General features: G+C 35.5%; 1 protein-coding gene across 6 annotated transcripts in view; it reads right to left on the bottom strand.

Moving 5' to 3' along the window:
* Positions 1-15,242, bottom strand: part of ANKHD1 (ankyrin repeat and KH domain containing 1) — a 91,407-nt gene that overhangs the window by 32,883 nt on the left and 43,282 nt on the right. For 4 of the 6 annotated variants that reach the window (XM_028493302.2, XM_028493297.2, XM_028493298.2 and 1 more), the window contains 5 exons: positions 15,126-15,213; positions 12,267-12,394; positions 11,917-12,060; positions 10,448-10,550; positions 1,594-2,352 (listed from right to left, as the gene is read on the bottom strand). In XM_028493302.2, coding sequence (XP_028349103.1) covers positions 1,594-2,352; positions 10,448-10,550; positions 11,917-12,060; positions 12,267-12,394; positions 15,126-15,213 — 1,222 coding nt within the window. Of the gene's footprint in view, positions 1-237; positions 800-1,593; positions 2,353-7,056; positions 7,233-10,447; positions 10,551-11,916; positions 12,061-12,266; positions 12,395-15,125; positions 15,214-15,242 lie in introns of those variants that run through there. The other 2 variants (XM_055086795.1, XM_055086796.1) reach the window with 2 other exon arrangements.

The raw sequence follows: 15,242 nt of genomic DNA, 5'->3' as shown, positions 1-15,242 counted from the left end.
ATGTGGGTTTCATAACTGCAAACTGAGTACTTAATTAGGAACATTATAATGATATTTATAGAACCCTAAGTCTTAAAAATGTTACTCTCAGTTCACCAGTTTCATCATTATTATTTATAATCATACTTCACACTCCAATATCTGCTTTTACCAGATTAGAAATCAGAAGCATAAATGAACTATAAGAGTTTATTCAAAATTTATAACAACTTGCAATGCTAATGACACAAAGTCAATGTGAGTTAAGTGGCTATGGGCTGAAGATACAAAAAAAAAAATTAAAGAATAAAGAATCTAACTCCTTAAAACATTTCCCAGCATTTTAATTTTCTTTATGAAAACTAAGACATTCCTCCTCTGCACAGCAATACCTATTACATATCAGAGGAGCCTAAAAGGCACTATTACAATTCTATAACCACTCGAAGTCATACACATGCCCAATAAAATTCCTGAATTAAGTAATTTTACTTCACATTTTAAAAGATTCAGTAAAGATTAGGAAGACTAAAGGCTCACAAAAGAAGAAAGGAAACTGGGATAGCATAACTGGGATGGGAGGAGGGGAGGAGAATATGACAAGAAGAAACAGACAACAGTAAAGAAAAAAAATGTTGCAATCAAGAGACAGAGGACTGGCCTGCCTTTGAATATCACTCCAGCTACATCTTAGTTCTTGGTCTTCATCCACTGTCAACAGCCATTCTGGCTGTATTTCTGAACTGGGCTCTCATGGAGGTGATACATTCACCAGCCATCTTTAGGAAGGTAAATGATTAATTGCACTGTTTTCCCACTGCTGCAAGGACAATGAAACGGAAAGTAAACTTGTGCACCTCATTTCATATCTAGTTGTAATTTTCCACACAACAATAAACAGAAACATATACTGTAAGTTTATAAGGCTGGTTTCTTTTTTGCTTTGCTGTGTGTGTGTGTGTGTGTGTGTGTGTGTGTCTGTGTGTGTGTGTGTCTGTGTGTGTGTCTGTGTGGTGTCTGTCTGTGTGCTTTCATCAAGACAGTTAATACAAAAATCCCAATCTCCAAATCATTATCAAGTTGACAATGATCTTCTAACCACAAATATTTTAAAAACATGGAATGCTTATAGTTTTTTTCTGAACATCCCTTTTAATTAGAAATATTTAAATTGATCTAATAAAATTATAAATAAAGAAAAAGCAATGCGATTTAGAATTCTGATTTCCAAATATGAAAATCACCAGCAGGAAAATTAAATGTCTAACCTTATATGATTATCTCTAAAGCCTACAAAGAAATTCTATTTTGAGATCTCCTACCCAAGATACAACACAGGGTGATTTTGATACCAAAGGTCTAAAATAAAGGATCATGGCAACTTTATTTCTTTGCTTTCGCAAATAACAAAAAAGAAGAGGGAAAACACACTTTTGTGTGAAGGTGTTGTTGAGTTTAGTTAAATTCACTTCCAAAACACCTCAAGAAATGAGTAATTTTATAAAGATAGTTCTGAAATGGAAAAGTACCAAGTTGGTGTTTTTGGAAAGTCATGTAAAGAAGTTGAGCACAAAGATTAAAGAGAAATTATTACAGGTATATTTCTTAACCCACCTGCTATCAGGTCATCAAGAGTGTCGGTAAGCGTCTGGGCTGGAGTTGCAACCATTAGTCCATCTGGTTCTTGCACTAACAGCCCCTGATCGTGTCCAGTAATAGCAATCTGAGGCTGTCCTATAATCTGATGATTACCTGATACTTTCTGAAGTTCAAGAGAATTTGTCCCATTAGAACCTAATTCACTGGAAAAGTTACACTGTGGAGATGATAAAGGCTGGACTGGGACAAAATCTATTTGTTCTGCCGATGGTGGAGACTGTTGCTCATCATCAACATCATTATCTTTAAATAAGATTGTGTCAACCTGAGGTAACTCTGAAAAGTGATCCTCTGGGAGACTACCATCTCCTTCCCCTTCTGGGAAGACTCCTCTATGAGAGCACTGCTGGTGTGGAGATACTGTGTCTTTCTGACCTTTGGTTTCCAAGTATTCTTTGGTAAATTGCTGCTGTGTTTTCATCTGCAACTGCCTTTCCACTTTCTGCAGTTCTTTCAGTATTTTCTTCTTCTTCTGGACTTGCTCTTCTCTGTTCTTTTTAAGTTCTTCTATCTTATCTTTGTTCAGAGGTTCACCTTGAATTAACTCCAATGACTTAAGCTGTGCTTTTTCAATAGCACTAATTCTTTGTCCCAGTTCATTCAGTTTTCCTTCAGTCTCCTCTACTATGCACTCCAAAGGCTGGTATGGGTGAAAAGGTGGCAGTACGTCCTGATCTGCTACCTGCAGGGAACTGGACTTCTGCTTGGATGTACCTAAGCACATGAAAAATGTTTGAAAATGTGCCATGCTAAAAAAAAAAAAAAAAAAAAAAAGAAAAAAAAAGAAAAAAAAAAATCCCAGCCCTCCCTCCACCCCCCACCACATACTTCCCTCCCAAAACCCATATAACTAATGCTATAGAATGAATGTTCAGATTCACACCAGTTGTAGGTAGATTAAAGACCAGACTCATCTATTTTACATAGCACAAACAGGGATGTTGCCAATTCAAAAAATGTGACTTTTTCAATTAAAAAAATCTAATATTTATAGGATTGGATGATTTTGGAAAACACAGGATTAGGGAGAAAAGGAAATCAGAGGAAAGAACCTCAAAATTCTGCTTATTTAATTGGACTTTTTAAAGAACATCAAATCTAAAGCAGTATCAAAATAATGTTGAGGGTATCATTAATGTTGGCTTAACTGCCCAATTGTTCTTTTTACAATATTAACTGTGCAAGTACAGGTTACTGCAAGAAACTGTAACTTGTAGATCAAAGTAGGGAAAAGTGTCTTCAAACTGCCAAAATGTTTCTTTATTATATTAAAATATAATTTGAAATCAATTTTTAAGATATAACCTTCTAAAATTTTTCATTAATTAAGTCTTAAACACTTCTGTACCTGAACACTGTATTAAACTTATATCACAAAGGACAATTATTCTGAGTTTAAATAAACTCTTCACGTAAAAGTCTATGAGAGAAACAATGAATAATATGTAGGAGAAAATCAGACTTCCCATATAGGATTACTCATATTGACAGCGTATGTTAAAAATGAAGTAACTGTATATTAATTTAAGGTTTTCGATCACACTTAAATTAATTTACTCCCCTCATGGCAAAATAATTATCAATATTAACAATCCTAACATCTGGGCATAAAGTGGAGGAAACATATAATAACTACTTAGAGGCAAATTCAAGGCTTAATCTTGTTTAGGAAGAACTGAGACTATTCAGCAATAAAAAGGAACTACTGATATAGCCTACAACGTGGATGAACCTTGAAAACGTTATGCTAAGTGAAAGAAGCCAGACACAAAAGACCACATATCGTACAATTCCATTTATAACAGATCTATAGAGAAAAGGCAAATCTATAGAGACAGAAAGAAAATAGTGGTTGCCTGGATTATAGTGGTAAGAATGAGGATTGAACACAAACAGGCATGAGAAATTTTTTTGGAGTGATGGATCCAAAACTAGATGAAGGTGATGGTTATGCAATTATGTAAATTTTCTAAAAGTCATTGTATTGTACATTTAAAATGAGTGAACTTTTATGGTGTGTAAATTAAACAACAACAAAGCTGTTTAAAAAAAACTGGGTAAAAAATAGTTGTCTATTCTTAAGGACCGTAGTCAATATATGTGAATAACATATGTAACTTCAGTTTTAAAAATAAGCTCAACCAATGCATTCAAAATGATTCTTAGGTCCAAAGGAAAAAAATAATCCATTAGATGTTTAAATGCTCAGAACTGCAAGAGGGTGACAAAACTACTGGACAAAAAAATAAGAGATTTCACTGCTTTTTTTGCTCGAATAGGAGAACTCAAAACTGCAGGTAGCTCAAATATTTGCAACATGTTATTATCAAAAAAAAGTCTAACAGGTTTTCTCTGAGATACTGTCTTTAACAAGGTCGGACAACCACAGTTCCAAAATCACTGCAATTACTTTAAAGACTTAGTTACTATTATTATTTTTTATACTAATGGAATGTTTTGTTTTATTTTATTTTTTTAACATCTTTATTGGAGTATAATTGCTTTACAGTGGTGTCAGTTTCTGCTTTACAACAAAGTGAATCAGCCATACATATACATATGTTCCCATATCTCTTCCCTCTTGCGTCTCCCTCCCTCCCACCCTCCCTATCCCACCCCTCTAGGTGGTCACAAACCAGGAGCTGATCTTCCTGTGCTATGCGGCTGCCTCCCACTAGCTATCTATTTTACCTTTGGTAGTGTATACATGTCCATGCCACTCTCTCACTTTGTCACAGCTTACCCTTCCCCCTCCCCATATCCTCAAGTCCATTCTCTAGTAGGTCTGTGTCTTTATTGCCATCTTACCCCTAGGTTCTTCATGACCTTTTTTTTTTCTTAGATTCCATATATATGTGTTAGCATACGGTATTTGTTTTTCTCTTTCTGACTTACTTCACTCTGTATGACAGACTCTAGGTCCATCCACCTCACTACAAATATCTCAATTTCGTTTCTTTTTATGGCTGAGTAATATTCCATTGTATATATGTGCCACATCTTCTTTATTCATTCATCCGATGATGGACACTTAGGTTGCTTCCATGTCCTGGCTATTGTAAATAGAGCTGCAATGATTAGTCAGTTATTTTTTAAAGGCAAAATTCAGCAAAATGTATTGTCCATATTCAATTTTATACTTCTACCTGAGCAAAGTGATGGGAACAGACTTTATCCTTTCAGAGCAAAAGCCGTTAGTTTGTGAGATAATTTTATAACTATTTCCACAAGATCATATAGGAAATAATGGTTTGCTTTACTTGTTCAAAGTACCTAATGACAATCATTGGTAGGAAAAGGGAGTTTAACTGCCACAAATAGCAATGTATAAATCTGCGAGCCCAGCAAGGAAATTTTCACTTGTGTAACAAATTCAGTGACATCAGCAGAGTAAATTCAGAAGTTCTGCAAAGAAGTTCTGAATGCTCCTCCAACATTATTTAAAAACACCCTTGTATAGTTTTTGTATTTTGTAATTTGTGTTTCAAAATTTGTATTTAAGATTAAGAAAAGTAGGTAAGAGTTCAACACTAATCAGACTGGTAATTAATTATGACCACATTGGACATTCACAGATTTAAAATCTAATAATAGTAAGATAATCCAAAATAAGGCTAGAATTTTGAGGATAATAATAGAGAGAAATGGCTGTATCTTGTTAACAAATAAAATACAAAAAGCTTAGAGCACAAGATTACAAAGAGTAACTTATTTAACTGAACATAGAGACAAAAAGCCCAAAATATATGTAGCAGGAAGAACAGAGGATGGTGAATGTAATGCACAAAAAGCAGTTCTTCCCCAAATAGACAATGACTGAGTATCTGTATCCATGGAGTTAGTGGGATTGCCTAGATACACATCAAAGCACTAATACAAACTATAACATCATGACTAAGCCATGTTGGTAAAAAAACAAATGTCACCTAATTATTCCTAGAAGCTGAAGAAACACCTACATTTTGGGGAAAAGTACAGAATGTTAACAAGTGTCCTTTTAGCAACAAAATTTTCAGTCTCTAGGAAGGTAGCAGTATAAGACACCAGAATATAAGAGAGTTCCATCTTCCTCAGACATCTCCCACTGTCAGATAGAAATATATAAATCTATTCATTGTCTATTCATTGGTAGCATTGAGTGATATCATAAATTAATATTTAGGAACACAGGTAAAGTTACTATCTTATCTCTTTGGTTTGGTTTCTACCCTACTTCCTCAACTTTCACTTTTCCTCCATTAATTAAAAAAGTTTGCAACAGGAAACCACGATATAGAGACAGCTTAGAACATGGCCTTTATTTTTTTATGGGCAGTGAGGAAATGAGGTGGACATAAGCAGTTATATGTTAAAAGACATTATTAAATTTGGACATATATAAATCCACATAAGCATGATTACTAATGGAAATCTACTAAACTAGAGAATATTAGTAGTAAAATTTCCAGAGAAACCCTCAACCTCATTCACTGTACATGTAATTTTTCTATACAATTTTAATGATTTGATATTAAAATGAGAACTTTTCATGTTACCTACTCCAATAAACAACTCTGGGATATAAAGCATCATGTTAACCTAATGCTTACTTTACATTTATAGCTCTGTTTTCAATCTATTCCCCAGCAGTCTAAAATAGTACTTCTTGATTAAGTTCTTAAACATCCCCTTTAATCACAATGTCACTCTTCTTAAAAATTCTTAATAATTTTCTTTTGCCTTCAGAATAATCTATATGCTTAGGCTGGCATTTATTAATTTATTCAACAAATACTTAACGTCTAGTACAAGCAAGCCATACTGGACCATACAAAGACGAGCAACCTAAACCCTGCCCTCGAGGAGCTTACAGTCTAAAAGGGGAGATAAAAATGTACAAATCCAAATAAAAGGATAAAGCGTTGGCAGATACGGAAATGCGATGGGGGCGTATAATACAGTAACCCTTACACATTGCTGCTGGGAGTGTAAACTGCTGTAGCATTCTAAAGAGTGTATTCACAGTACTTTGTCAGATAAACATTACGCATTCCTATGACAGGCAATTCTGCTCCTGAGTTTATCCCAGAGAAATTCTCATACAGATCCATAAGGGGACTGTACCAGAATTTTCACCACAGCATTGTCTGTGGTGGTGGGGAATGAAAGACAATCTGGGTACCCATCACTGAGAGAAAGGACAAGTAAAAGAGGATATACAGAATGAAACACTATGTATGCTGCAGGTAGAAACAATCTAGAGGTAGACATATGGATAGATCTTAAAAACAGTGTTGGTGAAAAAAGTAAAAAACAAAACAGGATCTATAGCATAATACCATTTTTGTAAATTTAAAAGTATATAAAGTAGTAAACATTTTATAAGAACTTGTAAGAGCAAAAGAATCTGCAAATCAAACACATTAGAATGACTGCCTAAGGGGAAGTATGGGCATGGAAAGAGGGATAAAAAGGAACAAAGTAAAACAAGAGCAGAGCCATGATGACAAAGTCCAGGAATTAAGTATGATTAACTCAACCTTCCACACTTGAAGTCCAAAGGGGAGGTGAAGGTGCAGGAGTGACCAGAGCCAGAAGGAAGATCCAATAAAGTGCTATAGGAGTTCAGAGAAAAGAAATGACTCCTCAAGAGGGGCTTGAGGTGCACACAAAAGATGTGTATTGTTTATCTTGACATCATTTTAATGCTTTGCAACGGATTATTCTCTGTAGTTGTCTAAGCTATACAACTACAGAGAATAATCAGAATCCTATTTTAGGATCTCTGTAGAATCAGTTACTACAAATGAATTAGATGCAACAAGTGGCTTCAATCAACAAATTTACTTACAATATTAAATTTGGAAAGACAAAGGTTTGATATTACTTATGTATCCTTTCCCATGTGAATATTCATAACTATAGATGATGAAGCTAAACAATGCTAGAAAACTGAGCATATCACTCTTACCCAGTTTCACATTTTGTTTATAAAGGTGATTCTGAGGCCTCTGTCAGATGCCAGCTAGGATCAAAAATCCTTGAAAACTAACAATGGATAAATGAGATTAGTTGCTTAAATCAGGAGAATATGAGTCAAGATGGAAGGAGCCTGGACGAATGGTGCACATGAAAGAAAAGAATGTCATAGTAGGATATATAAGAAACACCTGGGTAAGATTTATGGGCATGAATATATTTTAAAAGGATGCAGATATGAATAAAGACTTCAGATAGGAATAAAATGTTATAAACTTGAAAAGATGATTGCTAGAATACCAAGAGAGTCCTAGAGAGTAAGAATCCTTCCTCCATCCCTAGCCACATATGCAATGCAGGTATAATCTATGGACTTAGGAAAAACAAAAGCAAAATGGTCAAACAGCAATTTCATCACTCAAAGGAACTTCCCTAGCTATATAAATGATTAATTTTAAGAAAAAGCCACTTTAAGGAGAAAATAATATATGTTTAATAATTTAAGAAAGATTTTTCTATCTACCCAGGTGATTCAATGTGTACTTTTACATCATCAATTGATTTTTCCTAATTTACAATGATATAATATTCTATTATGCACACGATTTATATCAATACTAACATGAAATCTTAACGCAATGCATTATCACAGCTTGCTCCTACATAAATAAATGTTGGGTTGGCAACACCACTTGGCATCTGGCAACAGCAAGTGCCAAGTGTCTAGATACAAGTGTTAATTTTTTCCTTCCCTAATAATTTAGTAAAATGAAAGATTCCTTAAAAGGTTAGTTCATTGTGACACTATTCAGTAAGTAATAAAACATCAGGGACTTCCCTGGTGGTGCAGTTAGGAGTCCACCTGCCAGTGCAGGGGACACAGGTTCAAGCCCTGGTCCAGGAGGATCCCACATGCTGCAGAGGAACTGGGCCCGTGCACCACAACTACTGAGCCTGTGCTCTGGAGCCCACGAGCCACAACTTCTGAAGCCCATGGGCCTAGAGCCCGTGCTCTGCAATGGAAGAGGCTGCCACAATGACAGGCCCGCGCGTCGCAGCGAGGAATGGCCCCCACTCACTGCAACTAGAGAAAGCCTGCACGCAGCAACAAAGACCCAACGCAGCCAAAAATAAATAAATAAATTTATAAAAAACAAAAAACATCAAAGTGAAGAAAATAAGTAGCTACTCAGTATAAGAAGGTATTTCAGTAAGCAAAAATATGATTAATCACTTGAGTATCAACTTAAAAAGTCACTACCCAAACGTTTCAGTTGACTTACATATTAAATCTAAATTTAAAATGTTTTACTTCCTTTCTGTACATACTCTGTGTCCTTCCTAGCTTATTTCTTGGTTATTTTGTGGCTCTGTGTTAATAAATTTTTTTTTTTTTTTTTTGCAGTACGTGGGCCACTGTCGTGGCCTCTCCCGTTGCGGAGCACAGGCTCTGGACGCGCAGGCTCAGCGGCCATGGCTCACGGGCCCAGCCACTCCGCGGCATGTGGGATCTTCCCAGACCAGGGCACGAACCCGTGTCCCCTGCATCGGCAGGCAGACTCTCAACCACTGCGCCACCACGGAAGCCCAATAAATATTTTTTAAATGATTTCTTATTTAGTACTGGATTTCCCTAGCCAAAATTACTACAGTCCTCTATAGGATATAGCCAAACAAAGAGCAACAAAAACAGAGGCATTTAGGTTTAAATATTTTACTGAAGGCTGTTAAGCCAGCTAGGATGCTCAGATTCCTTTACAAGTACATGCTTAATTTGTTTTTTATTTCTTAAGACTAAAATTAGCAGTCTTCATTTTCTGAAGTTTGAATAGCTAGGTGTCCAATGGAAAACTGCTAGAATTGGCTTAAGTCAGAGAGACTACAGGTATTTTATCTCTGAAATTAATAGTTCAGAAATGAAGTAATCCTTGGTGAAGGCCCACAGTACTCTAAATTACTAAAATTGACATTAATTTGAAAGAAGCTTCTGTTTGCTGCTGTATAGTCACTCCTTACCAACTTCACTTAAAGCTGTGTTAAAGATACAAATACATACTTATACACTTCACTGTGATTTCAAAAATCTAGAACTTCATTGTCATATAATGAATGAAATACGCTTATACATTTGTTTTACATATAATAGTTTTTAATACTTTACATATTACCTATTTTCTTTATTTCAGAGAACTCAGGTAGGACAACCATACATTATTACCAAGTGAAGGTACTTTGTATCTACAAATGAAAATACAGCAGAAAAATAACAGAGCTCATAAACTTGAGTCCTTTAAATAGCGTATACACCTTGATATTCACTTGGATATTATTCATATACATTTTTATAGTTATTTGTCCATGTTCACATATTGACAGATGTTAAGCCATATATTCAGCATTACATGAAAGAAACTAAATATAATTCTTAAACTTCTCACTCACCAAACTGAATCAATGCTACTAAGACTTGACAACAAACATGTTTTCATCCCTCATATTACTGTTTAGCTAAAGAATTGTGAAATGAAAAATGAATGCCTGATAAATTTTTGCTACTTTAATATAATTTGCTACTTTATTTAATATAATGAAGAACTTGGCATATGCTTAAGTATTTTTGCCTGTGCCAGATGAAAACTACACCTAGAAGTATGTTAGCATTTTAAGAAATCATTTTTCCTAGTAGTTGTATCTTTTCTATTTTAAATAGTATGTAAGATGATTAGCATTTGTCAGAATTACCTACCTCAATTCTGGATACACAGTAACTGTGTACCATTAAAGTAGCTTTATGAATTCATACTTTAGGTGATAAAATACCCATTTTAAGGAAAATAATTCAAGAACTAACCTTTTTGTACTCCTAAAACAGCAGGAGAGTTCTCCTGTAAAGTTCTGTCTGGTTCCTGTGGAGGTACAACCATGGCGAGTGTGTGCATTGGTACACGTGGAACCTAAAAAGTCAACTCAGAAAAAAAGAATCTCAGACCAAAGAATAAAATAAAGTTCCATAAATGAAACAGAGATCCTGTTTTAGATTTTCTTTGTACACCACCAAATTAACTTTTTTTGTTTCTTTAAAAGAAAAACGAAGAAGGAGGAGGAGGGGAAGAAGAAGAAGGGGAGGAAGAAGAAGAAGAAGGAGGAGAAGGAGAAGAAAAGGAGAAGCAGCAGCAGCAGCAGCAGCATTATTCACCAAGCAGTAATTTCTGGGAATACTGATTGGGCAAATTCAGGCATTCTACAAACAGTCAATGATAAGCTAAATGGAATTAATACCACTCTTGTTATGGAGAAATCCTTGCTGGTTTCAGTTATAGCTAGGAGTACAAGTCACATATTCAACTGGCCAATTTACCCTTGTTCAAATTCTATATGGGTCAAAAGAAAAAAATCCAACACATTTCCTGAATTGGTTTATTTCAGTAGTTCTCAGGATAACTCTGTAGAAAACAATTTCAGATTTCACTGAACCTTGTATACTTAGTATACTTGCTATATTCTCTCCGTATTTTTAGGTAGGTTTAAAAATTACATTAATGAATTTTTGGTGCATGTATCCTGGTTTACCCACACTTTCCTGGACGACAAAAGTAACTATCTCTAGGATAATTAATATTGTCTTGGGAGGTATTAAGGGAAAATCATTCTCTTGGTTCAAGATTATGCTTAATGTATTCATAAAAAACAAACAACCTTAAAGACCTAGTTGTAATAAAAGGACAACATGGAATACTTATATTTATATTTGGTATTAAGTGTTTCTTTTTAAACACTATTTTCAGTAAATAAGACAATGAAAAAAATTTCCATGTACTTTTGAAGAAAATCTTAAAGAATTTAGGACCAGGTTTATTCAAATTTAAAAGAGAAATTAGCCGGACTTCCCTGGTGGCACAGTAGTTAAAAATCTACCTGCCAATGCAGGGGACACAGGTTCGAGCCCTGGTCCGGGAAGATCCCACATGCCTCAGAGCAACTAAGCCCGTGCACCACAGCTACTGAGCCTGTGCTCTGGAGCCCGCGAGCCACAACTACTGAAGCCCGCGCGCCTAGAGCCCATGCTCCGCAACAAGAGAAGCCACTGCAATGAGAAGCCCACGCACCGCAGCAAAGAGTAGCCCCCTCTCGCAGCAACTAGAGAAAGCCCGGGTGCAGCAACAGAGACCCAACGCAGCCGTAAATAAATAAATAAATTTATAAAAATAAAAAAAAAAGAGAGAGAGAGAAATAAGCCCATTTTACTAAAGGCTAATTTTAAACAAAAACTCCCAATTTGAAGAATATTTATATTTACAAATAAGCTCTGTTTTACATTACCTGAGATTGATCTTGACAAGGTGGGGTAAGCTGAGACACATCTGTGGTAGGAACTGACAGAACATTGTTTGGATAATCCAATAGATAAGAAACAACATTAGTATGGCCACCTTTTGCAGCTTCAATGAGCATTGTTGAGCCATCCTGAGAAAAATTGACACCATAATTAATTATTTATTAATTTCTTTTTATAATATGATTACTAAACATTTAATTTCTTAGCAGCTCATATAAAATCAAAACTCATTTAAACAGTAATGAATATTAACAATAAATATTAAGCACTAAAATATTTGAAATATATTTTAATAATGATGTATATATTATTTACTTATTTTGAAGTAGAATACCTTGAGACGATGAGTAGGGTCAGCCCCATGAGCCAAGAGTAGCTCCACAACTGCCAGGTGACCTCCTGCACATGCCAACGACACTACTGTATGATCGTTATTGGCTGTAGCCCTATTCACATTGGCACCTTCAAAGAAAAATAAACAGCAATCTTAGCAAAGCCAGTTCAGACAATATGATTTTTAAAACTTTTTTGAAGTACAACATAGATACAAAAAAGTGCACAAATCATAAGTGTATAGTTTGAAAATTTTTCACAAAGTGAACACACTTGTGTGACCAGCACCCAGATCAAGAAACAGAACATTATCCACATACCAGAAGCCCCACTTTGTGCACCCTTTCAGTCACTACCCCGCCCTGCAATGGTAACTACTATCCTGACTTCCAAACTGGTTTTAGTTTTTGAACTTTATATGAATGAAATCATACAGTGTACTCTTTTGTGCCTGGCTTCTTTCACTCAATATAATATTTTTGAGATTCATCCACATTGCTGTGCATAGTTGTAGTTCGTTCATTCAATATCACTTCTAAAATGAAAAATCTAGATTAATAAATATATACAAGTTAATGTGAGCACCAAATAATACCACTGTATGTAACTCTTCAAAGACATTTTTGATGTACTTCTAAAATGTGGCAGTATAGCCAGGTCTCAAAGTAGAGAAAACAGATTTTTTTAAACAATATTTACAAGAAATATAATTCTTCATATTGTAAATTTTAAGGGTCAGAGAGACCTGGATATGGAGACAAAAGATTATCCAAATATGTTATCAGAAAGGCAATTTAGTAAGTTGTTCAATAGCTTTGTACAATATGACCTAAAAGAAGTCTAAATGCAAAATCTTTTCTTAGCCTCCTTTTTTGGTAAATTAATTTTGATTCACGGAAAAAAAGACCTCTCATTTTTAGTTCAACTACCTTTTACAATCCCAAAAGGACTCAACTAGATAGTTAAGACTATAGCAATGGGGACTTCCCTGGTGGTGCAGTGGATAAGACTCCATGCTCCCAATGCAGGGGGCCTGGGTTTGACCCCTGGTCAGGGAACTAGATCCCACATGCACGATGCAACTAAGAGTTCGCATGCCACAACTAAGGAGCTGGTGAGCTGCAATTAAGGAGCCCGCCTGCTGCAACTAAGATGCAGTGCAACCAAATAAATTAAAAAAAAAAAAAAGGACTACAGCAACATTCATTCTTCCTTTTTCCTTAATTCAACTTATTTTATGAAGGGAAAAATAAACCTAGGGGAAACTACTACTTATTTAGTTTTCAAAAATACCCAGCTGAACCTAATCCTAACTTGTATTAAAGTACCTTTGGGAAAGGCAGGGCACACCAATAAACATCCTTACATTAGCAACATAAGATTATTTTTAAAGTTGTTAATAATAAACTTAGTTGGTGGGATTGTTTAGCACTTACTACAGCCTAGAAAGGCTATAATCAATGTGTTCTTATTCTTGACAAGCCTGATTATATGCTTAGCAGGGTAGTTGCTGGTATGATTAGGTAACTTCTTTAGGAAAGGAGCATGAGAGAACTCTAAAGGTTATCCATCTGTTTATTACTTCTGCATGGTTGAAGTAAATAGCTTTTACAGACTAAGTTATAACATTATGTAAGATATGCCCTACTTGGTAGCAAAATGTGATGTGAAGAAAATAGGCCTAGTTTTATCCAATTAAAGAAGAAAGCAAGTATATTTAAAATGATAAAATCTTACACTGCATCCTTAATGGTACAAAATGTCAGAATTCTACTGGAATATACAATAGATATAAAATGTTTATTTGAATAACGTGACAAACTTGAGTGGACCTTCCTTACAGTTTAACATACTAACCTAAGATTTTTTTATCAGATGCCAGAGTACCTCGAAGACTACACAGTTAGGCTGAACCAAAAGAAATTGCTGATATTACCATCTTTGACATATACAATGACAATTTTATATGGTTCAACATAAACTGAGTTCAGCAGCATTTCACTTTTCTATAGTAAATAGTCTTGAACTACCTCTTATCCATCATTTGAACTTCTTTGCCTAAATATATTCTAATAATAGAATCTCGAGGAATATAAAAATAAAAAATAACACCCTTGTGTACTTGGTTGATTTAACTGTACCATAAACAACAGTAGCAGACTTTCTCTCCTCCACCCTTCCCCATTTCCAGCAGAACTGCCTTAAGTGCTGAACGATACTGTATCTACTAAATATAGCTGGACATTTTACCTTTGACTTTTCCAACTTTGGGGAGTAACCATATATTCTTTGGTTGATGAAAACTTCAAACTCAAAACTAATAAACAGGATTTCCCTGGTGGTCCAGTGGTTAAGAATCTGCCTTCCAATGCAGGGGATGCGGGTTCAATCCCTGGTCAGGGAGTTGGGATTCCCCCCTGCCGCGGGGCAACTAGGCCCCTGCACCACAACTACTGAGCTCGGGCGCCACAACTAGAGCCCGCGTGCCGCAAACTTCAGAGCCCACGTGCCCTGGTGCCTGCGCGCCACAACTGGAGAGAGAGAAAAATAAAACCCACACGCGGCAACGAAAGATCCCGCATGCCTCAACAAAGATCCTGTGTGCCGCGACTAAGACCCAACGCAGCCAAAAAAAAAGGACCCGACGCAGCCAAAAAAAAAACAAAAAACAAAAAACAAAACTAATAAAGATCCCAGCAAAGTACCTTATGAACTCTGCTTCCTAATAAAATACAGCAACAAAAGACTTGAATACAATACTTATACTATAGGTAAAGTAGCTTTACAGAAATTGCAACAGTTTAGGAACTTTTTTCAGAAGTTGTACCTTCTTGGAAATGCACACTTGTACTTTCTTTACCTTTGCTAATAAGAAACTGCACGGTGCACAAATGGCCAGCTCTCGCAGCTTTCATCAAAGGTGTTCTTCCACCTTCAGATTCATGTTCCTAGTAAAGAAACATAAAATAATCCATCA

The sequence above is a fragment of the Physeter macrocephalus genome, chromosome 8 (assembly GCF_002837175.3).
Source record: "Physeter macrocephalus isolate SW-GA chromosome 8, ASM283717v5, whole genome shotgun sequence".
Classification (NCBI taxonomy): Eukaryota; Metazoa; Chordata; class Mammalia; order Artiodactyla; family Physeteridae; genus Physeter; species Physeter macrocephalus.
Note: the sequence above shows the minus strand (reverse complement) of the source record. Positions and strands in the feature narration are given on the sequence as shown.